The 25,685-nt window shown below is 39.0% G+C and overlaps 1 protein-coding gene across 4 annotated transcripts in view; it reads left to right on the top strand.

Moving 5' to 3' along the window:
- Nucleotides 1-4,536: 4,536 nt before the first annotated feature.
- Nucleotides 4,537-25,685, top strand: part of LOC136751276 (dedicator of cytokinesis protein 9) — a 127,953-nt gene continuing 106,804 nt past the window's right edge. For 2 of the 4 annotated variants that reach the window (XM_066706754.1, XM_066706744.1), the window contains exon 1: nucleotides 4,537-4,993. In XM_066706754.1, coding sequence (XP_066562851.1) covers nucleotides 4,877-4,993 — 117 coding nt within the window. In that variant the 5' untranslated portion in view covers nucleotides 4,537-4,876. The remainder of the gene's footprint in view (nucleotides 4,994-25,685) is intronic. The other 2 variants (XM_066706751.1, XM_066706750.1) reach the window with 2 other exon arrangements.

Raw genomic sequence — 25,685 nt, 5'->3', positions numbered from 1 at the left:
AGTCAAATGTAATGCTTTTTAAGACCTTTTTAAGACCTCAACAAATATAATTTCAGACCCAAAAAATGTCTAAACAACGAAAAGATGACACGCAGCCAGGTGTCAACGTCTGTAACTAGCTAACGTAACGTAAATGTAAAACTTATATTAATGGCGGAGTCTCTCATTGTCTAATACTAAATTAATCCTCAGAGGACTGAGACAATTTTTCCTGTTTTTACCACTTTTACATTCTAGCTGATAAACAATATGCATATGCTTATAAACCACAAAGTGCTTTATATCTATTGTTTCAGAACAACCTCTGCTAAATGCATTTTTCATGTATAATGTACTTATAAGACAGTATTTGAGTGAACAATGTGCAATACAATTATTATTGATTTGACACCCCACACAGTAATAGTGAACAGTTTTGACACTTAGAACATACTATTCAAAGCCTTAGGTATTGAAATATGCATTGTATTTCAAAAAACTATATACATAACACTGAAATAATGCACTTTTTTTTGCAAACTGACCCAGGAGAACATTGAGATCCTATTTATTCAGTTATTCAGGTCCCTCAGACATGCCACTGAGCAAAGCTGGAGCTCTCCAGGAAGTGGCAGAGGGGCACCTGGCATGCCAGTGAGTCTTGTTATATATTCTGCTGACCTCACAATCTTGATCAGCTTCTGTTTTCCATTGCAGGAAAAAAAACACTGCATGTCTTTATCTCAAATCGTTTCTAATATAGTATAGTATAATTAATACTTTGTAATTTTGGGCAGATCCCCCTAATTTGTCCTTTAATCAAACAAATACATGCGAATTAGACGTTTTACCTAACGTGCCACTGTGTGTGACAATTTTCCCCATCAGCCTTAAACGCACCATCTGCAAATTTAATACCTACAGCAATTTTATGGTAAATTTAAGACAATTCATGACCTTCATTTCCCAGATTTTATTTTAAGACCTTTTAAGACTTTTTAAGGAGCCGCGGGAACCCTGTTTTACTAGCAATCAGTGAGGTCATTTCAGAGCTGCCATGATCATAATTTATAGCTTCTCCAGTGATAAAACGTACTGATGATTTTTTAAATCCAACTTATAATGTGTGGCATGACTTGAAGATTGCTGTCCATCAACGCTCCCCAGGGAACTTGACAGAGCTTGAACAGTTTTGTAATGAAGAATGGTCAAATATCGCCAAATCTAGGCCTGCAAATCTTGTTGGTAGAGTCCTGTCCCAACAGACTCATGAATGTTATTGCTGCCAAAGGCACTTCCACCATGTATTAAATCAGAGGTAGAAATTTTAAGAAATTCTATTTCAGTTTTGTATTTTTCATATATTTTTTTCACAAAAACATTTGTTCCCCTTAACAGAGTGCAGTATGGTGTGTAGATAAGTAGAATAAATGCATGAAACTGAGGCACTGACACAAAATGTGAAATAAAATCTAAGGGGTATAGTATTTTCATAATCTGTAATAATGCAATGGTTTCAGATGATATTATATTGTACAAAAATGAATCATCAATAGAATGGTTTCTCAGATTACAGTCTTTTCATGTTTTAAACCTGAATGTGACTTGAATCATTTTTACATCATATGCAATGATATGATATGCTACAGCATATAGCATTATGTTGCTGAAACATATTACAATAATTATTGATTATTGCTGTGGTAAATGATGTGTAGAATAAGCCAATAGCAGCACAGAGGAATGTTTTCTGAGCACATACAGCTTGGATATATTTATTGTGTAATTATTCAATCTTATTGTCTGCTATCTGTCACTTGGTCATTCAATACTATTATGAAACCATGGCACTCACTATGAGAAACAGAAACATTTATAATCCTGGGTGGTATGAGTACGGAGACTTGATGGTGCATCACTGTGACAGGGTTCTGTTTCTGTTTTTATCCTAGACCTGTGTGCAGCTTCACAGGACCGACTCAAATGAGGCACTACAGAGCACTAATTAAAAACGATCATCAGTTTCAAGGTCTTGAAGGTCCCAGTCAGTGCAGCTTCATTACAACTGGAATTAAATTACTATTAAGCACATGCAAGAAAAAGATCATCCTTCATCAAGAGTCATTTGTGGTTGTAGTTGTATACAGTAGGTTCAGAGTTTCATCGAATGTCTGCATGCTTTGTGTTTTAATCTTGTACGGAGGTCCACACGCTGCACGTTTTAGGACTGAGCCCACTGGCCTCTGTACTACTTCTTTTCATTGACTGATACAAGCAGGAATCCGCTTTAGCCGATCAGGATTATTTACATTTAGCCCACAGGGCCCTGTCACTACTAAGCACCTTGGTGACATCTCTCTTGATGCACAAGTTCACAGACCTGCAGAATATTGCAGAATATTATGTCACCTTATACAACATGGGAGAGTTTCTGGCTGCATTTCTTAAGCAGCTGTAAGTAAGCATGGTTTGAAAAAATGGACAGCTGGTGGCTTACTACATATAGGGGGGATTACCCCACATTATAGATACAAGTAAATCCCCCACTGTAATAAGCTTGCAGCGTTTTCACACAGTGCACCCTGTGACATGAGGACAAAAACACAGCCAGCAGGAGAGGGTGGGGTCATGCCTAACAGGCACGGTCACCATTGGATACCCGAGAGCTTAAGAGAAGCAGGGAAATGGCGTTATAAATTAAATGGCATCACTTCTGAAGTGACAGCGGTGGCCAGATGGAAAATTAACAGCACATTTTAAATATGCCCCAAAAGTAAAAAAAAAAATAAAAAAATCTGAAGAATACAAATGAAGGTCCTACTATTGAATTTGACACCTATTGTATAAGCATATATTTTTACACCACCATGTTACTGGTGCACATATTATATAATAAACTACAATATCATATTTATTCTCACTTACAGAATAAATGTTCTAGTTTGTCTAGAAATTGTCTAGTGTAGCTAAGTAGTGTGCACCAATACAGAAAATTATCTGTGAGGAATATTCATGAATTTGGATTATGATGGATTAAAATATTGCCAAGTTTACATTTTAACTGTATTGCCTTAACTACATTAACTGCCACTTTGGAGGAGTAAAATGTTGTAACTTGCAACCTTAGATACACAGCACTACACAAATAAATATGCTGAATCAGATATGCTATTTCTGTACTGAAATAGGAATGTTCCGCGAATCTCAAATGCAAAAATAGGATTAAGAATGTCATACTTCACATTACATGTTAATCTTTTGCCAAAATATATTTCAGAATAACAATACAAATATATATTATCAGACAAAGCCAAATAATACTTACCTGATCATTAAAAACATTCTTACAATTATCTGATAATTATTGATCTCATCTCACTTCATTCATATGGAACCTTTTAAATTTTCTGCAGGCACAATCACTGTTCAACAAACTCTGAAAAGATACCATTGATAAATAAGTATAGTTTAACAAAACATGTTCACCTTAATGAGTCCCTGAAAAACATTGTTTATAAGAACAGTGTGAATACTTTCAACTGCGATGGTTTATTGGTGACCTCTACTGATATACAGTGGCAGTCACAAATACAGGACCACCTGGAAATATTATTGAATTATAACGAAGAAAGGAACAAGTGGCATAAACTATTGATATACTAACAATCACAAATGGAAGAAAAAAAACAACTAAAGAAAACATTCACTGTACTTTAACTGCCAACTTTTCTCATAAAAATATACCCCACCTTGCAATCACCGAATACCTTCAACACATGCTCATTTTGACAAATTAGGCCAGATAATTTAATCAATTGAGTTAACAACTTGGGTATGACAAACAAACAGAACAGCTCTCCGGGACCAGGGTTGGCCATCATAACATCACACCTTCTTCGGGGTGTGGCATAAAGAAGATTATATTAACATATGCACCCTTCTGTATCTTCTAATGTTGACCTGTGTATAAAGATGATTCTATTGATTTTCATTTTGTTTGTTTGTTTCATTGCCTAAACTGATACTACATAATCAACACAATCCCAAATTCCTCTCCTTCATGTCTTTAAAAGGTCCTTTAAAACTCCCTGTCAAAGCCTCCATCCTTAACCTTACCTAAACCAATTAGTTAATGTAGCCTACTTCACAAAGTAACCGCAGATCACGTCCAACACAGTGAGGTACCAGTAATTATGCTGATGAAGAGCAAGAGCCAAAGCTTGACACTTCAGGGACATGTGATTATTCAATTACTCCATATCATTACCAAAGGATTAAGTTCAAGACTATTCAATGACGGGTACCTTCTTTTGCTGTGACACACAATGACAAATAAAGTAACAGTAGTGATGCACATCAAAGCGACAGAACCCCTTTCCAAGGACAGTGGATCCGCAGAAGCAATTGTTGGCAAAATCTCAATTAAATAACCCATGCACGGCCTAACACGGGTTCTAACAAGGAGACACAATACCGTCTCACATGGCATGCTTTTTCCACTGAAGTTACACCGCCACCCCGAGCTGAACAGCAGAGGGAGTTTCCGGGAGGAGGGAGGAGTGCTGGGAAGGCGATGCGAGCAGACAGCGAGCCAGCCCCGCACGGCGCAGGACATTGGTGCAGCAATGAGACCCGGGAGAGACGGCGATTATGAGACAGTGACAGCGCCGGGGGACTGTTTATTATGACAACAATAACCCAGAGGGGCCGCAGACGCGCATCAAGCACAGTGGACGCACAACTACAGCACAGAGGGAGACTGTTCAGAAGCATGAGGGGCACCGGGTGCTACACTCGAGGTGCTCTCTAGTTGGTGGGCAACTGATACTTCCCCGAGCCGGTGTGAATGCCATTTTATTGATCTGTTGCGTACGTGGATGCCAGGTGGTCCTCGGCCATGTCTCTCCCCGTGCACCCGGAGACGAGGAAGTTCACCCGGGGGCTGAGCAAGCCGGGCACCGCGGCCGAGCTCCGGCAGAGCGTCTCCGAGGTGGTCAGGACGTCCGTGCTGGTAGTAAGTAAACTACGCGCATTTGCAGCCTACCTGCGCCGGGTTTATGTAGCGCTGGTCGGCCTTTCATGGAGGGATCCCCATGCTAGGGAAAGCCGCACTCTTGTCCCCTCTTGTTATATTGTGGCCTAAACAGGGGGCATTACAGGTTTATTCCAGCAGCACCTGAAATAAGTGCACAAACAGCGGCAAAGCAAGGGGTTATTTGTTTATGCCAGGTGGTCTTCAACGCCAAAGTCAATGTACACCTGCAATAGCATGTTTCAAACTAGTGTTTTTCTGCCCTGGAATTAAACCGACGATCCGCCAATATTATAAGGTGTTTTATCGACTTTTTATACTTGGTTCCCGATAGTGTGGTGTGCTTACATCATGGTGCATTTTTGTAAACTTTACAAATGTCACGCCTTTATGAAAGCTGTTCTTATGACTCATTTCCCCTGTTAGCCAATGTGGGAATGTGACGTATGTGCATCATCTCATAAAGCATTCATTCAAATCAGAAATGAGGAATTAGATTCTGGTTTGGAGTTCAAAACTGAATCCAACTTCAATGCGCTTGAAACGTTGTTTAAAAAAAAAAAAGTGACACCCTTTTAATGGTGTTGAATACATTGTATATGATGGAGAATATTTTGCATTACTATTAGGAATAATTAGAAATGGAAAATGATATCCTATTGAACATGGGTTCAGTGCACAATGATCGCTTTATTGGAAGAAAAACATTTTAAATGCCAGTTTTACAATATAGATACAAATAAAACTACATTTATGAACAAACACTGCAATGTTTTTATTTTATTCCATTACACTTTAATGCCACTTTATACCTATTCATTTTTATGGATTGTTCAATTATCTTCCACCTGTTTCAAGTTAATGGCTCTAGTGCCTTTTGTTTATTATTGTATGTGCTTATTGCTAATGATTTGGAGCATCCAATGCACAACAAGACATTTCCCAGCTGTTATAAAATGGGACAGTTCCCAGGCCGCAGGAATAAACAGGAACAAAATGTGTACAAATGTGAGGGGCGGTGCGGTGCTGTGCTGTGCCTGTTTGGGTGGATGCTTCTTTCTTTCGTCAGACCACCCTTCCTTCATTTCTTTCCCCCCGGGATGAGTTTGTTTCCATGGTTGCATTGGGTCGTAGCCTCAGTGAGATGCATTGATCTCGCTCATGCAAATTTGTAGGTTTGAATTATTTTAATGGTAGGCAAATCAGGCAACTTTTTCATTCGCAGTCCTCTGACATATTTTTTCCCAAAGCCATTTAGGCACACCTAAGTGAGGACGGGGATGGAAATGCAGGCCGAAATGTTTTCTGTTTCTTCATGAGTGCATTTTTTACAAGATCCAGCAGCTCATGAAAGTTGACATGACTCGAACAGCTGTGTAATAGGGCATTTATCTTTCCATCCCTGTATGTGACATATGCCATTGAACATGCACATCAGTTTAATCACAAGGGACATTCGTATTTTGGAAAACTCTCCTTTTAAGTGGATCATTAAGTTCAGAATGATGTTATAATGGAAAACAAAAGCCCTGCTTTCTGGCATCAGCAGGAATAAATATAAAAAAGTTATTTTCGCTCCGTTCAGTGCACAAATAATGCTTTGTGTAGGAGCAAGAGCTTTTATACTAAGTTTTCAGAAACAACATGCACTGTTTGTGAGATCGCAATTGTCAGAATCTGCATTGTATATTGCCTCTTCTGAAATATGAAAACCTATATATGTGAGTTCAGTTATCGGTAATGGGAAAGGTTCTTAAGTCATCAATTACTGTATGTATGTTAATAAATCTTATTACTAGCAAAGTTTAAATATTTGATTTCTGTATAGGGTGCACAGCTCCCTGTGTCCGGATGCTAACCAGTGAAGAATTTTGTATGCTGTAATTTTATCATTTTAAGTAACTAAATTAGGTTTTATTGATCATTGCTTATTGCAGACAGAATTTATGTTTACTTGAACATATTGGCTATCAGTGAATCTCAGTTATACTGTGCCTGATTAGGGAAGTTGTTTCTGTCCACTGGTCCCAATAAAGATTTTTTTTTGTTACCTGTAGGTTGATGTTTCTAGCAGGTAAATTGTTTGTTGAAAATCCAGAGGAAATCAAGTATCATCTGAATCATTAATAATTGAGATTTCTTTTAGATAGAATGCCAATTTAGAATGTAATCATACAGCATCATATAGTAATAAACCGTAATGTATAATAATAGCCTGTGTATTCCTCTATAATTATTTGTAATTTCTCTTTTCCAAATACATTTAAAGATTCAATTCAAAAACTGAAATAGTTTTGTTGGGATTGCAGGGAGTACCAGCTGCTGCAAGACTTGTTTTGTGTAGTCTTTTCTCTTACTGTGATTCTCTCTTTATTTTTAATCTGTCATTTAAGTTTTTGGGCTTTTAAGGTATTTCAAACACAAAATAAAACAGCAGGGGCATAATGGCACACCTGAGACTGCTCAACTAATTTGCAGTTATACAAATGTTTTCAATGAGCACGAGAGATGATTTAAAATTAGTAGGCCATCTAGGTAAAATAACCACAGTGTGGTTTGAATCATGACTGGTTTCCTTCCTTGTTAGTGTTTTTAACCACTCTTATCGTTTTAACGCAGTGTGAGATGTAATCATTTTACATTATGTGCATGTGAAAAAGGAAAATATAATTTTTGCATAAGGAATATGTTCTTTGTGACGCACTAGTGTCCTAAGGCAAGCAAAGACATCCACTTTTCATGTCTCCACTAACTCCCTTTGAACAGCAAATGCTAAATGGCTTTCAAGTTTAGTTATCCAGACCAATGCAGCCTGTAAAACAAAAGCATTTTACTTGGTTTCACTGCACTCTGAATGCATGACAGTGCCCATTTTCCTCCAAAAATTGAAACTGCAACAGCGTGAACTCTGAAGGCACGAAGAACTGAATAAAATATCACAACATCAATTTTTTAAACCCTCAAATGAGAGCAGAGTTCCCTTTTTACTGTGTCTTGTTGTCAAGAAGCGATTGTTCCAACTTTCCTGAAGAAGTTGCTAGGTTACAGAAATAGATACTGGCCAGGCTTGCAGTCAGGGAAATGGCATCCTGATCTGCAGTCCCAGACACACATTACCCCACCTTTTTTTATTATTTATTCATTCTGGCTTGTGCAGGCTGCGAGTCTAATCAGGCCCAGAAAAAGTGTGTACAGCTCAGGAGTGGGAAGCCTTTGCTAGAAGCAACAAGCAGGAGAAGCCAGGGTGCATTCTTGTCTGAGCGATTTGGTGGAAATATGGTGAAACTAGTTATTCTCTAGTTCATTTAAATTTTTTAATGAGAAATGGCTGAATAGAGTGATTTTATTTATTTTATTGAGAAGTTCTTGGAGAAGGTGTTAAGTGGGAATAGTTGTCACTGAGGTTACTCATACCACTTCTATATTGGGCTAGATAAATACAGACCTGCCATAAAATGGGTAAATGCTAAAAAGAAACCTTACAATTTTGTCCAACACTTTGTCTTCTGATACTGAAACGTGCCCATTTATTTACACACATTCGTCAATTTCTGCAAACACTTATTTTTCTGTTTGTACTTTTTATTGTGGCTGGTATACTATAGCATTTTTGTATTATTGCTTTAATGTGTCTGAAGTGACACAATTAAAGGCTATTCTAGAGACGAAAAGGGGTAACAACAGTTTTCCAACAAGATGGTTTCATTTTCAGTTTTGCTATAAACAATGCAGGTCTGTTTCGAGGACATAAGGACTGAACTTTCCGTTTTACCATAAATAATGCTCTTATGTGGTACAAAAACTCACATCGACTAGTACATCCTTGGAATCCTTACTAAGCCTGAATCGTTTCCTAATAATAATAACCACAGAGCCAGAAAGGTCCAGAATTATTATGTTTTGCTGTAGGCCTATCCCTTGACATTAAAGAGATACTAGTACAAAGTGCTATTACTTTATCTCTTGTCAAATGCATTTAAATGGTCCCTTGGGAGTATTGTTCTCCGTGTATATATTCACGCTATGGTGTTTGCTGTGGAGCCTTAACAACCCTTTACCAGGCTTTTTGGAAAAAGTGAGGTTTAGCTAATATCCAGAAGCTGATAATTACTTTTGTGGCTAAAATAAACCTCTGCTGTCTAGCAGGCGAGAAATATCAGACCACATGCACGGGGATCCAGGTCTTTTGTTCATTGTTTGAGGACAAAGCAGCGCAGTACACAAGGGCTACAGCTGGAATCGGGCTCTGTTTTTCCATACCCAGTAGCTGCTCTCTGTGAATATTATTAGATCATTAGCATGGGATGGCCTGTGTGTTTTACAGCCCTCCGTCTGTGGAAGGTAAATGGGACAGTTGCTGAGGTGGTTAGATTTGCGCTTTATCGTCCTTAAGTAGCAGCTTAATAACTGGAGGTGGTGAGATTCCTAAAAAGGCTTTAATACGCAGACTGTAGCTCATAGTTGTGAGTCATTTGCTCTCGCTCTTTTTCCCCCCACAGTTGCTGCTAATGCACTGCCTTTTTGGCTTTCTAACTTAATTAACACCTTGCTTTTCAAGAGAAAATTGCTGTATCATGAGCTTCCCATGTGTGGTCCTACGGGATTTCGGTGAAGTTCAGAGGCTGATGGTGTTGAGAGCCTGTAGTGTAATTATAATCAATAGTGCATGTTACATTTACAACTAATGGCTGACTATCCAGAAACAGTGGACTGCTCTCTGCTGCTGCTCTGCTTCTGTTTGTGTTGTCAGGGCAAATCATAAATCATGGGAACGGCAGTAGAACTTTAAACCACTCGTTCCTGACACTTTTTCCTTCTAAAGTATTTCATTTGGATCCGTTAGGTTTGTTCACTGGCAGCAGCAACATTGTCTCTCTCTCTTGCTCTCCCTCTTTTTAATTTTCTTCTTTTTCACAGCAGTCTATAAAAGAATGTGTTCCCAACTGTATTGGTTTCAAGAGACAGGAAAGATGATTGAGTTTCAACAAAAGTAGGGGATCTAAAGGAATACTTGCACCAGATTTCCTTCCCCAAAGCTTTTGAACAATACTTGAGTACTTAACCAGGGGCATTTTTATGTTTTTGTAGCCTTGTTCTCATGTAGTATATATTTTTTTTCTTTCTCTCTCCTCTTTCTAGTAGCTGCAGTAATTGGTGACTGGTGGAGTTGCAATAATTGAGGTTTCTTTCTCCCCCTTTTGGGAATTCTCTCAGTAAGCGTGTCGGTTAAAAAACATGTTGTCTTTTGTGGTTTGAGGTTTCAGGCAGTGTATAGCAATGCACAAACTTGGATTCTTTCAAGGCATTTCACATGTCCACTGTCCACATGTTAACACTCTACGTTTGAAAAATGGAAATCTAATTGTTACTATTATCCACATTCTATGCCCTTAAATAAACCACAGTTAGATTCCAGCTGACACAGGGGTCACATTTAAAAGTCTCCCCATAGACTGAGATAAGCCTTGGCATTAGTACACCATGTGATTTTCATGCTGCATGTTCGCCGCATTAATGCAATTATTGAGGATCATTTTATCTTGCTGTTGATTTGTGAAAAGGAATTAGTGGCACTTCATAAAACTAACTCCATAAAGCATTTCCAAGCAAACTGGCAAGATCCCCTCAGAAACCAGAAATGCTGCTGCCGTAGTAAATGAAATATAAGGAGACGGATAAATTGGTGAGGTTATGTGATGGAGAATTGACTGTTTGCTTTGCTGTGGTACCCTTACTGGTGAGACTGTAACTGCACACAGTGAGCCTACGATTATAGAACTGGTATTTGTATTCACATTATAAATCTTATATTTTAGTGGCGGAAGGGAATCGTTGTCTGGGATGGGGATCGAACGACAGCACTGCAAGCGAGCTTGTTACAGTATTGGCAAAGACACAGACTTTCTCACAAGATGTTAATCGGCTGCTGTGTGCACCTTTGAAACTCTATCAGATGAAAGATTGAATGTCTTGTGTCTGCTTGCATGTTGTACCACATTCATAAATACAATTTATTTCCCAAAATGCTAAATAAAAAAATAAAAAAACATCTTTAGACTAGGAATTAGAGGCATATCAATATATGTTAAAATCTGTTTATACAATCTATATACTGAAATGGAAATAAGGAAGACCTGTAGCTCGTAAAGTGCACAACTATACATGAACTAGACCCTTGATGCACTTCAGTTTATGGGATAGGAGGCTGCAGAAATGGGACGCAGGTAATCTCTTTGGCAGACTGCTCCGGTGAGTTTTTCCTCTCTCGCAAATCTGATCAAATGAGTCTTTTGTTTCACTGACTTACAGATCCGTTTGCAATTCAAGTTAATGTATTAAGTTGATGCACGTTTGTCAAAGTTGTCATTATTTCGTTAATGCCAAAGCTTTATCTGAAAACGAGCCACATTGTGTTTTAAGCTTTGGCTACTATAGGGTCACTGGTGAAGAAATCCACATTTTTACCACATGCCCTGAGAAAACAGGTAGCCGTATGTTGTATCATATTACGCAAGACAATAGCTGGCTGACTGGCCATCAGAGACAGGACATTAATTCAATAAGGAGATCCAGCTGCTCCATAAACCATGAAGGAGACATTTAGGCAGTTTGTACAGCAGGGTCACTTGTTCAAAGCCAGATCTGTAATGGTTTAGATTACATTTCATTAATTTCAGCTGTCCTGTCAGGTTAAAAGTGTCTTTCTGCAACACCTGTTAAAGTTGTCTTTTTCCTTTGAAGCAGGGAGACAGTACAGACTAGTAACAAATGTAATTGTCTGTCCTATGGTTCACATCTCTTTAACAACAGACCTGTGATACAAATTGTACAACAAATACTAAGCTCATGGTTTACTGCAGCTGTTAGGACAGTCATTTCAGTAAAACACAGATGCATATTTTAGCTTAGGCCCAGCTGAATGTTTTTGATGTGGATTCAGGGAATTACTGTATTTCATTGTCACGTAACTTATTTTCTTAATTTGTGCTTTACATTCTACAGTATTGTTCCCAAATGAGAATCTGTTGCACTAACCTATATAAGAAAAATATTAACGATTTGTAAGTTTCTGTTTTTCCTACGGATTTGGCAAGATTTAGTTGCTGGTGGTATGTAGTCAACCTGTCAAGGCATTTTGAGAAAGTCGAGAACACTAGCCCGTCCGTTTACATCTTTCTATTGGCTCTCGGGCTGATCTGGAGTTGCAACTGTGTGGGACAATATATTCTGTGTTGCCTACATGGTGGTGTTCATGCTTTTTCTTGCTGAATGCTTAGATTCTCGTATATATAGCAGTAGATTATCAAAGACTATAAGTGCTGGGCTGGCATTAAGCGGCTTGGCCACACATGCTCCGTGTTATCCAGTTGACACGAAGGCCAGTTTTTTTTTTATTATTAGTTCTCTGGAGAGTACAGCAGTGAAACAAAGTGTGTTTCAATTGATATTACCAATCTCGTCACTCTATAGATTTTGTATTATGGATGGGCTCACACATGTTAATGACAGGATTTTGTTTTAAAATAGTTTGCAGTATAACCCCTTCGGTACATGTAACTGCTTAACAAAATTGCCTTTACTTTCAGGGACAGTGTGTACTACTACACTTTGAGAGAGATTTTATTTAGACACCTATACAATAATTATAAAACTATAATTGTTTTTTTTATATTTTTTGTAATCTAGTCAACAACCAACAAGGCCTTCAGCTACACTTTAATACATCTTTCTCATTCGTTCATTATTTATTTGCATGTCCTTCAGCAGTTTCTGCCATAGTCAGGAAGTAGGAACTGTGTGGGTAATTGCTTTTTAGGCAGCCATGATAGCAGGCTGATTACTTTTCTGACGGGAATGAATAATGCATGAGAAGCTAAAATACATCCATGTTGTCTATAAGGACTGGCTGTCTCTTTTGGGTTTTGTTGGACAGGGGGCCAGTGCTACTCGCAGAAAGAAGAGCCATTTTAAAGTCCAGAAGTAAACCCTAAGTGACCTTCAGATGCAGTCTCCACTGAAAGTACAGTACAGTAATGCTGAGTGATAGATACATCCCAGCAGTGCTGATTAAGAAGTTTATTGTTCATAATGATGTCTTGTAATGATTCTGTTTCCTGTTGCTCTCCCTGAGAAAGAGAGTGTTCTTGGGGATAATTGTGCAGCTTAAGAACAAATATGAAAGTGGAGAAAACTGGCATCTTAGCACCAACTAAGCACCAGCTGATGATGCCAGTAGATGTTTTTCTTTTGTTACTTTTTCTTGTTAAGTGATTATTCCCTAAAGGTCAGACAGAAATACAATATGGCAATTCTGAAAGCTGTGATGTTGCATGGGGGAGAAACGTAATCTGTATAAATGAATGTATACAAATGTGGAGATTAAAAAAGAAAAAAGAAGTCTGGCACTGCCATTGTAGTCCTGCTGAATCATTTTGTTCTACAACTTGGGCATCTTTCTCCAGTTGTTAATTGAGAAGTTTGCCTTAACTCGCCCGCATCTTTTTGCTGAACAGCAGCACTTTTATTTATAGGTTTTCCAGGGTCTCTTGCTTTAGGACAGAATTAAACATGTGTGCGTTGAACTTGCTGATGTGTTTATTTTTTTATTGTGCCACATTAAGGGGCTGGCAGAAATGCTGGATAACAAATAAATATCGAAATGACATGATAGTGTTATCTGTGCTGCAGCTGGGAACTCATTCACGTGATGGGGTGTAAAATCAGTCCACATGAATACATCTTAAAGAGCTGTTAGCCCCCCACAGGCTTCCAGTTGGCCTGTTTAATTGGATAACTGACAAGGATTGAAGAGACCTAAACCTTGCTCTCAAGATAATTCATCTGCAGCATTTGTTAGCGGGGAGCACTAGTTTGCGAATCCAAGGCTGAGTTTTGCTTAATGCAGCCGTTTGCTACTAATTTAAACGGGCAATTAGGTAACTTGGGTCTTGGAGCTGCAGCTGGTTAGTTTCTTTTGTGTCAAATTGTTCACCTTTTCCAATAATTAGTTTGAATTGAATTCCGATCATGTCATGTGAAAGGAAAAGTATTTCTCTTTGTGTATGCTTGAGTGGATCCATGAGAGACTTGCATGATGGATCTCTATTCCCCTAAGTAGGTTGACTCGCAGATACAGCAATGAGAAGCAAACATTCAGCTGTTAAAATGTGTTCAGCTAGATGTCGATCGCTCTGGAACTTGGTTGCTGTGTTAGACAGATATACCTAATTTACACGCAAATGTAAAACTAGAGAATAACACATTATTGAAACTTAAATCACTCTCAAGTGTGCCACAGCTGAGCCATGTCATAAACCATCTGCCCAGTTTCTGGTTCAATAGCAATGGAATGGGGTATGTTAAAATCAGATCACTATTGATACGCTGTTTAGAAAGTGTAGCTTAAATAGGGACTTCAAGACATTTTTCCTGTTTTCTAGGTCTTCCAAAAAAGAAAACATTCTATTTACATCTGAAGGAATATTTTTACAGATAGGGAATGTAACCTAAGCAACCTGAAAGAAAGAGAGAAAAAAAAAACACACCAACAACTGTGTATGCAGCTGGATACTCCACTCATCATCTAGTTCTTACTATTGTTTGTGCCCATGACTTCCTATTTCCCATCCACAGCCTTTTGGAAAACATGACCAATAAAGTACACCGGCCCTAAATCGCAGGATAGATAAAATGCACTTCCTGTGGTTGAAAAAGCAGCGCAGTTGCAGACTCTCGGTGAAAAACCACTAATGGCCACCAGTATTCCTCCTAGATGGTTTTAATGTATTGGAACAGAGAGAAGGGTTACCATAACAAAATCCTGGAGTTCGGGAAAAGGGACAAAACAGAGTGTGTGAGATTTCCTGTCAGAGTGCTAGGTTGTGGTTGCATGTTGGCACTTTCAGAAGCTGGTGAGGTTTTCAGTCGAGCTTTGACCTGCGGTTTTGTTGCTTCCAGACAGCACAGAGAACAGCTTTCCCCCCACTGTAATTGTGAACAAGTGCTGTCTATTACTGAAATGGTGTACCACAGGAGCAAGGCAAAGTGCCATCTTAAGAGTTAAATGCAGCAGCTTGAGGAGGAAACTGGTTGTGTCTAATGGTCTCACTACATTTTGCTCTGCTGATTTAAGATTATATTTGCTGCCTCTTCAAATATAAGATAAAAATTATGAAAGGGTAGATAGGTTTGTTTTGATGGAGGCACAGTATTTAATATAAGTGTAAATTTGCTACCTTAAAGTATGTTTAGGGTTTTCTTTCTGTGTATGAAAAATTCTCTGCAGGCTGTAAAGAGACACTTTAGTTTTTTGTTTGTTTTTTAGGGATCAACACAACCTGCTAGAGTGCATGGCACTCTGTCAAAACATCTATTGCAAAACATCTATCACTATTGTGATGGTTTACCCGTCACCCATGTTGCATATTTGCCTTTGTATGACCATAGAGGGGTCATGTGCTGTGTAGGTACAATGCATTACTTGTTGACGTGGAATGCCATCAAGTTCCCGCTGATCTGGATGAGAGAAAGTTTGACATTCGTCTGACCAGAAATCACGTGTTGGAACAGCGAGGCTGTGGGATTTCTCTGCAGCATCCCTACTCTGCAATCTTAACCAGACTCACATTTACAGGTTTATTAGTTAAATATTAACCATTTCCAATGGTAACGTCAACAGTGTTCTGTCAAGGGACAGTCATTAAGTTGTCTAAATCAGCAGGTCTTCTGTCATTTAATTTTCCCTTATAAGCTTCCTGCTTTGAGGATTACAATTTGCATACATGGCAAATATGTATTTGCTTTTGTTTATGTATGTTTGATTATATACATCTTTTGGGGGATTTCTTACATATGTATCATTTAATACAATGTTTCTCAATGTTTTTAATTAAAATTAATGAAATGTATACATGTTACTGTTCATTATAATACCTAATAATCTGTTAATAATCTACAGTCCTTTTAAATGTATCAAGTGAAATTGACCCTTATGAAACACTGCATTTACAATCGGTTTATCTCCGGTAAAAATGACTGCTGGACTGTCTTTCAGAGGACCTCTTGGTTTCTCCACACTTGGAGAAACAGTCTTAAATACAACATGGCTAAAGGTTTCCAGACGTCCCTAATTGCGCTTATATTTTATAAGTCGCTCAGGATAAGGGCGTCTGCCAATAAATCAATATTATTATTATTATTATTATTATTATTATTATTAATTCTATAATCTCTGTGCTGCTCTGATAATCTTGGAAATACACATCAGGGCATGTGGGGTTGTTGTTCTCGGTACCTAGGTACACATTATTACTTTATTTACACCAATTTATCAATTGTTCTGACCTGTCAGGGCAGCATTTGTACCCAGAAGTCAACAGAACACACCTTAGCTCAATAAGAGTGATTAAGCAAGACTGAGCAATGTGCATGTCACCTACTTTTATTAATGGCAGCTGAGCAACATGGAGTTTCTCAACGTGTCCAGATCCATTTAGATGGTCATACAGTGAGGGGGAAAAAAGTATTTGATCCCCTGCTGATTTTGTACGTTTGCCAACTCACAAAAAAATGGATCAGTCTATAATTTTAATGGTAGGTGTACTTTAACAGTGAGAGACAGAATAACAGCAAAAATACCGGGAAAACACATTTAAAAAAAGTTATAAATTGATTTGCATGTTAATGAGGGAAATAAGTATTTGACCCCTTCGACTTAGTACTTGGTGGCAAAACCCTTGTTGGCAATCACAGAGGTCAGACGTTTCTTGTAGTTGGCCACCAGGTTTGCACACATCTCAGGAGGGATTTTGTCCCACTCCTCTTTGCAGATCCTCTCCAAGTCATTAAGGTTTCGAGGCTGATGTTTGGCAACTCGAACCTTCAGCTCCATCCACAGATTTTCTATGGGATTAAGGTCTAGAGACTGGCTAGGCCATTAAAATTATAGACTGATCATTTCTTTGTCAGTGGGCAAACGTACAAAATCAGCAGGGGATCAAATACTTTTTTCCCTCACTTTACATGCTGATTATACACTCACCTAAAGGATTATTAGGAACACCATACTAATACTGTGTTTGACCCCCTTTCGCCTTCAGAACTGCCTTAATTGTACGTGGCATTGATTCAACAAGGTGCTGAAAGCATTCTTTAGAAATGTTGGCCCATATTGATAGGATAGCATCTTGCAGTTGATGGAGATTTGTGGGATGCACATCCAGGGCACGAAGCTCCCGTTCCACCACATCCCAAAGATGCTCTATTGGGTTGAGATCTGGTGACTGTGGGGGCCAGTTTAGTATAGTGAACTCATTGTCATGTTCAAGAAACCAATTTGAAATGATTCGACCTTTGTGACATGGTGCATTATCCTGCTGGAAGTAGCCATCAGAGGATGGGTACATGGTGGTCATAAAGGGATGGACATGGTCAGAAACAATGCTCAGGTAGGCCGTGGCATTTAAACGATGCCCAATTGGCACTAAGGGGCCTAAAGTGTGCCAAGAAAACATCCCCCACACCATTACACCACCACCACCAGCCTGCACAGTGGTAACAAGGCATGATGGATCCATGTTCTCATTCTGTTTACGCCAAATTCTGACTCTACCATCTGAATGTCTCAACAGAAATCGAGACTCATCAGACCATCTTCAACTGTCCAATTTTGGTGAGCTTGTGCAAATTGTAGCCTCTTTTTCCTATTTGTAGTGGAGATGAGTGGTACCCGGTGGGGTCTTCTGCTGTTGTAGCCCATCCGCCTCAAGGTTGTACGTGTTGTGGCTTCACAAATGCTTTGCTGCATACCTCGGTTGTAACGAGTGGTTATTTCAGTCAAAGTTGCTCTTCTATCAGCTTGAATCAGTCGGCCCATTCTCCTCTGACCTCTAGCATCAACAAGACATTTTCGCCCACAGGACTGCCGCATACTGGATGTTTTTCCCTTTTCACACCATTCTTTGTAAACCCTAGAAATGGTTGTGCGTGAAAATCCCAGTAACTGAGCAGATTGTGAAATACTCAGACCGGCCCGTCTGGCACCAACAACCATGCCACGCTCAAAATTGCTTAAATCACCTTTCTTTCCCATTCAGACATTCAGTTTGGAGTTCAGGAGATTGTCTTGACCAGGACCACATCCCTAAATGCATTGAAGCAACTGCCATGTGATTGGTTGGTTAGATAATTGCATTAATGAGAAATTGAACAGGTGTTCCTAATAATCCTTTAGGTGAGTGTATATAGCATATATGTATATGTATAGAGTTAGTTTTAATTGTTATGAAATTCTCTTGGTGTGAGTATTTCAATTCAGTCGGTTTAAGGAGGTCCTCAAAACCACTTTATTAAATATTATACCTTTTTTATAATTCGGAGGGGAAGATAAGAAACCTGGCCCTTGACATTTTGCCCTCCATTTTGATAAACTGACACTGTAAAGCCAATGGAAATAGATAATTTGTGCAAGGGGAAATACAGATTATCGGAGTCAAAATGAAATCTCCTAGGGTTAAATCTTTTGACATAGGAGTGAACCACCATAATATGAAAGAGCCAGGCACAGGTTGGAATTGCCTGCTATTTGTCACTGTGCTGTGTTTAAATTTCTGCTGTAAACCTGTTTGAAATGCATACGAGCGATCTTTGAGAATCCTTGCCCTAATAACAAAATCCTTTAAAGGAGCACAAAAAAAATAAAAAGATGATTTATGAAGCACCTCAATTGTTTCTCAAAGAATGCTTTAATGTTCCTCACTCCACTGGGGGGGGGTTGGGGGACACTGTTTTTTACATCTCAGACTGGTCTGGGTCTTGTTGAGGCTTGTTTCTGTAAAGCGGCTCTGGAAGATGGTTTCCCAGAGATTAGACTACCCTGAGCCGCAGAGACTGTTTTCTTGTCTTTAGCTTGCTCACATCCAGAGGGATTATTATTTAGAAACCATTTGGTCATAGAGGGTGGTCGAAGCATCCTTTACCATTACAGCAATCATGCCTATATATATAATATGTGATATTTTCCCACACTATTTATGTGGTTGTGCTAAACATAGTTTCTCATACATGAGTAAAATGCCCGAGTTCAAATAGTTACAGTACTTTTAATGTTAGTATGGCACATAGGTCTCCCAAAGGAAATGAGATGAAATGATAACGCACCAAGAGGAAAAGGAAAAACACTCAGGCAGGTGGCTGGTCCAGGGGGGAATGTGTATTGTATTTATTTTGTTTTTCCGGACACACAGGGAAGCCTAACCCCTTAAATAACTCTTCCTACCTTACCAGAATACCCATTTCAACATCTAGAATTGAAGCATAAAATCCAAAGATGGCTCTTGAGGAAAAAAAGCCTGTTGATGCATTCTTTGGTGAGAACCACAGTACCTTCCAAATACATAAGTGTTTCTTCTTTCTGTTATGAAGAACATGTTAGAATAGGATTGTGATGGTTCTCAAGATATTTTACACTTAGAAGTGGTTTATGATATTTTAGGCTTTACAGCTTTTACTCATTTTCTGAAGAAAACCTAGGTTGCCCTGTTCTCCCCTGGACTAGGGGGCACTTCAGTATATGGCTGAATAATCTTGTTTGGGTGGTTTTGGGTAAAACATTTTTAGTATTCTTGAATAATAAGTAAACCTTAACTTCTTGTCGTGAATTTCCATTTAAATGTCTGCTTGCAGTTCTACGGTGTGTGCCTTTTTGGGTGTAACTGGTTCATCCTGTGCACAAGTTTAACTGTAATTTACTTTTTTGGAGGAAATATCATAGGTTGCTAAATGTAGGTACTTTTGATGAATTCAGATCCAAACGTGGGTCGACCCATTCACTTCCTGCTGTGTGTTACTCCACACATCCTCAAGGACACTCGTCGGCACACATGGCTAAATATAATAAAGCACCTAAAGCATCATCGAAGCAGGTTTTCACAGGTTAACGCTATTCGTTAGGAAGTGAATCACAATCTAAGAACACCTCATAGTGAATGTGCACTGGAGGTCTATTTAAGCTTGAATTGTTATCAAAAGGATACACACATGGTTCTTTCTTGAGATATTGCTATTAGATTTTAACTTCAAAAGGAGTATTTCTCAATGTATTTAGATTTTTTAGTTAAATGAAATAGAGAAACAATGTAAAATGTGTCAAGAAGTTGATGGCTATGGGGAGAAAGAGGCAACCAAAGAAAAAATACACCTTTTTCGGAAATCACAAAATTGTATGTTTTTATCAAGTGTGTTGAACTTTGGCTGTTTAAAAAATGTCTCTCCAGGAAATATACTCTCAAGTTTAAGCACAGCTATTTTCATATGGCAAATTACCTTCAAATCTGTTTGTGAAGAGCCAGTAATTTCAGTAATTGTGAAAACTGCTTAGAAGCCCTTAGGCCTGAATGTGTTTAGTCTAACATAACAGAACCAGAAAATCCTCTTTTACTTTTATTGTTCATTTTCCTTGTGGAATTTTTTCACTGGTTTGTTGCGAAGCCAAACCCCTTCTGTTTTTCTAACCTGGTGTAAAAGGCCTTTCTCTTAATTTCACCCTGATTATCTCTTGTATCATATTTAACCTATATTTAGTGAGACAGTGTCTGTGTCAATGTTTTGTTAATAGATTTACAGACCTATATTCATAGAACTTTGTCATATTAAACTTTAAGTGAAACGCTTACATTCAATTGTAAAAATTATAATAATGAGCGTTCAGTTTACATTTGTTAACTTATATTAGGAACTCAGGTGTTATCAAAACAAGCTAATAATGCTTGTTCATGACTTCTTACTCCCATTCCACTTTAACATAAAAATCAGTGCTTATTAGTGGAGCCGAACCTGGTGCCCAGCCTGTTTGACTTGTTTGCTGCATTCCATTCATCATCTTGAATTTGTATCTTTGTGATCTAAATCTTATTCCTAAACTTTCAGCCTCCAAAACAACACTTTATTGTGTGTTTGAATTCTTAATGTAAAATTGTTCATTTTCAAGGGGTGCTTTTTTGTATTATTAATAAAAGTTCATATGGCATTTATACGTTGAAAAGTGCACCCTGCCTGCCTTGATTTTGGCCACACAGTAGAGATTCTTGTCCAGTCTGCAGTGATGTTAATGGAGTGTAGGAAATGGATCTTATACTGAACCCTGGAAACTATTTAACTAAACTGTACCCAGACAATCATGCACCACGCTGATTTTTATGCTGTGAGTCTGGAAGCATTGTGGGAAAATCCATTGCGTTTGAGGGTGTGTCCATCTGGCTCTGGTAATGGGCTCTTTAATTCCTGGCTTTGATTAGCTTTATAATATCACCGTGCAAACCGGCAGCTGGTCTGAAAGCGAGTAGTGCAGAGTGATCAAGACCGTTTGCTTTCAGATTATCTCTTTTGTTTTGCGATCGGTCGACCAGTGTCCTATAAACCCTCTGAACCAGTTGATTTACAGAGCCATTATGAGTGAATGTTCATGAGATAATTGCACACACAGAGCAGTGGCAGCCTAATTAGAAACAGATTGGCGGTGCCTTTTGGTGCAGAGAGAACGGCCCAGTAAATCACTGTGGTTTTTGGGGAGATGCCAGCCGTGCTAATGGAAATTCCAGTCGGTTCACCGAGGAAACCTAGGGCATTTTCATCTTTGTGGCTTGTACTGCAGTTTTGACTCTGTTCAGGTGAGTAACTGTGAAGGGGAGTGCAGTACACACCTTTCTGAGCCTCTGGGCTGGTCATTCCAGGGCACAAACTCAGGAGAACTCTGGCATACTGGCCCGCTGTGTTGGCGAATGTCCCAATGTGGATTGTAGGCACTGATGGACTTATGTACAGTCTGTCTTTTGCACATTGAATCATGTTGCTGAGGCAAATTAAAGAGATGCTCACATAAACAGATACACTCGTTGTGTTTGTGTGTGTGTATATATAGAGTGATTTATAAGGTTATTTATATTTGATTTACACAGACGTCTCGTCTAAACACTTATGTCCTTTCGTCATAATACTTATCTGTTTTGTGGCTAATTAAAGTCTTTGATTTCTCTGTGCAGTGCTGTCTTGTGGCTTTTATCTAGTCTCCTCAGCTGTGTACATTGTGTAATTTGTGCACAACAAACAAGAAAATTGAGACACAGTGCACATTTGACATTACTGGGGAGAGGGGGTGGGTGGCTTTTAAAAGGATACATGATACCCATAAAGCAGATATCATAATTGGAATTCTTAGAATAAGCCCTACAAGGAAATGTAATTGACTAATATATATATATATATATATATATATATATATATATATATACATACATTTTTTTTTTTTTTTTTTTTCTTCATTTGACACTTTCAGCAATATGACGCTTGATAAATAGAAATTAGGCATCTTGTTGAAAAAACAGATGCTGTCATTCCTAGTGCCTACTGGTTGTGTGATGTAGTAGGTTGTAAATGAGTGCATTAACATCACACGGAGACTCTGAAATGCTTGTCATGTATGCTGCCCACGTGCGGGTGGGAATGCCCAGCGACTAATGAGATTTCTTGTAGCAGTTCACATACCTAACATTCCTCCCCTGTTGTGAAATGTAAGCCCACGTGGTGACTGGGAGAGAGGTGAGCTCTCCCAGTAGCATTTCACAACAGTTTCTTTCCTGTTTCAGCTGAGAGGATGCGAACTGGCATTGTGTGAGCTTTGGGTTGCGGATGGGTGGATGATCTTGGCAATGCATTCCCAAAACCTGTCAAGGAAAAATGAATGGTCTTTATTGTTTACAGTAAAGCTGCCAACCTGCGTCTTTCTTTTATAAGCACTGTTGACCACCTAGCATTGAATACAGAGCTTAGCCATGTGAAAATGAGCAGTTTGCATTAAAGAGATCATGTGCAGGAAGCATCGCTGAGTACACAATAGAGCCGACACAAACACTGCCGCATGTGATCGCTTGGCTTTGTGCATCATGCAAGACCTGACAGAGATGCTCATTCAGAAGGCTGTTGGTGTGGAGGAATTGGAAGGAAACTATGATTGGGGTGTTTGTGTTAATCTGTTAGGGCTATGTATATCCTACTGATTACTGGAAGATATTGGCTAATTTTATTAATGTCCAGTGACTTACCGATTTTATTATGGCTACATTTGTAAAACTTTGTTCATAAACAAAAATGTGGCTGATCCCATCAACGTTACTTTATTTGCAACCTAAAGCAGATTTCTAGTCGGCTGATATTTAATTTATTTTTGATTAATATTCATAGAGATATTTCATGTAAAACCATGCTGCTGATGGAGTTTGAGTGATGCTTCATTGTGGTATATTTAGAATACAGCCCAGAGCCTTTTCCATTGGGAGTTGATCGCTTGCTGCAAACACACACTCACCTCTTCAGCACTAAAGCCCTCATGGGATTATTGGAAGTACAAGTGTGTCCACATGTGCAATTAGGTTAGTGTAGTGCTTTGGTGACCTCTTGACCTGTGTTTAAATTACAAGGAATTTGTTGTTGTTTTTCTTATTGTTCCGTTTTTAAGTGAGAGATTTGTAATGTATCCGAATGGTTTACAAAATCCGTTGTTTATGATCTGGTAGAAGCACGCCAGGCCTGTGTGTGTCTGCTTTTAATCAACTGTGTTTATAATTGAGGTTTGGAGGAGGACCTGGAGCAATAGCTTTGTTTACTCTGTGGGCTCTCGTTGCATGCCTTTTTGAGTAGAAAGCCGAACGCTGTGGCTCAGAGCAGCCGGCGAGTGTGTTAAAAGTGCGCTCTCTGTTTACTCTGTACAGCGGAGATAAAGAGCTCGGGATCTGGCTGTGGTTAATCTGTTCTTAGCGTGATGGTTAAAGTAGATGATCTGGGTTTCACATTCGTACATTAGTGTCATCTTGCTGGGAAGGTCCATTCCAGTCATGCAAATGTTCCTATTGTAACCCAAAGTGATCTCGCTGTATTGCTGGGGCCCTCTGAGTCTGGGAACAACCAGAGGAGCCATCTGCAATGCTATTGCAGCACCACTGTGCTTTACACCTGATGGAAAAAACTAATTTATTTTTGTGGGAAAGAGGTGTGTTTGTATAAGGTGCACAGGTGGACTTTTTTTTTTTTTTAAGTGTTGAGTTGTGTGCATCCTGTATAACGCATTGATGCACAAGGTTAATCCTATAGGTTTGTTCAGTCATTTGAACTGTTCTCACTAGTCGCACCGATATGATGACTACAGTAAAATTTTAAGAATAATTTGGAAATATTATAATAGATGTTTCAAGCAGTACATTTTCTCTATCTGTTTGCCTTTCTTATAGTTTGCAGGAGGTTTCTCTCTGTGCTTCCTTGGGCAGCTGTTTGTAGATGTTGGGGGAGCAAGGGGGTTTAAATCCTGCAGGGGTGCAATTCAGTGCCTAAGAGTAACTTGATTGCTTTGGGCTTCTCTTTGCATGCAGAGTTATGAACAGCTCCAGTAGTTTTAATATTAATGTGTAACAGAAATAAATGCTTACCTTGATGTTTTTTTTTTTTTCTTCTCTCTCCTGTCTCGTTTGGGGCTTTGATGCTGACTGGGTAAAAACAAATCCAGCCAAGCTTCACATCGCTCTCCTTAGCACTCTGGGCATTCAGCTGTGGCCAAAAGCCAGCCCTTTATTGCACAGCATACATTCAGTGGAAGACGCCTGTAGGCAATTCACCGGCCTCTGTGCCGGGCGTTCTGCTGCAGCAGTGAGGAGATGGCTGCACGGTTGTGTTTGCTCGGGTCCTCCCTCCATTTACTACAGTTTCAGCAGTGCACTGTTAAGTCTGCCCAAGCAGATTATCGGTGATTAAAGAGAGGGAGAGGGGAGGGGAATGCAGAAGATTATGCGGGGCTCTTACATTTATTTACTTTTCTTGTAACTCGTATATCTTCCATGCTTTGCTCTCATGCTCAAAGAATGTTGTCAATTGAATGTAGTTTTTTTTTTTTAAATATATAATGCTCTCTGATTCAGTGTTTGCCATGCAGACTAGCTTCCATTCCAGCTTGCTAAATGTGGACCTGTTTTTTTTTTTTTTTTTAGCATTGTAAGAACTATTATATGTATATTAATCCAACAAATTGAATGTAGATTTCAAATTTTCTAGTTGCCATACTTTAGGCTCTTTACACAAACATGCAGTATGCCTTATGCCAGTGTCTGTTATGCCTTATCACTGGGATGTGCTGGCAACACCACATTCATAACATAAGCAGGCCTAGTGCTCTGCCTTGAGTCAGGACTGGCCCTCTTCCCCAGTCTTCTGAGTGCTCAGAGCTCTCTTTGACTAAGTGAGGCAGGGCCTGCTGTTTCCTCCCTTTAGCCTGGCCTTGTGTCACCTCCTGCTGTCCCTTTCCTGCATCCTCTCTGCTTTCCTTCCTCCTCTCTGCTCTTCTGGTAAAAACAGGCTGCCCTGTTTGCTCATGATTGAGGAATTCATTGCTGTGTGGTGGAGGCACAAGTTCAGCTGCAAGCCTTTTGGGACAATTCAGCTCAGAACCTGTCCAGCAAGATCTAAGGAGCAATGAATGATGTAAAGATCATGCCTCTAGGAGAAATTAATTTTTGTATGTGAAATTTGACTTGTGAAGTGTTAGGAAATACTGTGTTTGTAAACCCTTTTTTGTAGGGTATGTAGTAAATTTGTTAAATGCAGTATAATGTTTAGATGCAAAACCACACCACATTAT

Source organism: Amia ocellicauda, chromosome 6 (genome assembly GCF_036373705.1).
Source record: "Amia ocellicauda isolate fAmiCal2 chromosome 6, fAmiCal2.hap1, whole genome shotgun sequence".
In the NCBI taxonomy this organism is placed as follows: Eukaryota; Metazoa; Chordata; class Actinopteri; order Amiiformes; family Amiidae; genus Amia; species Amia ocellicauda.
This window is presented reverse-complemented; position numbering and strand designations above follow the sequence as displayed.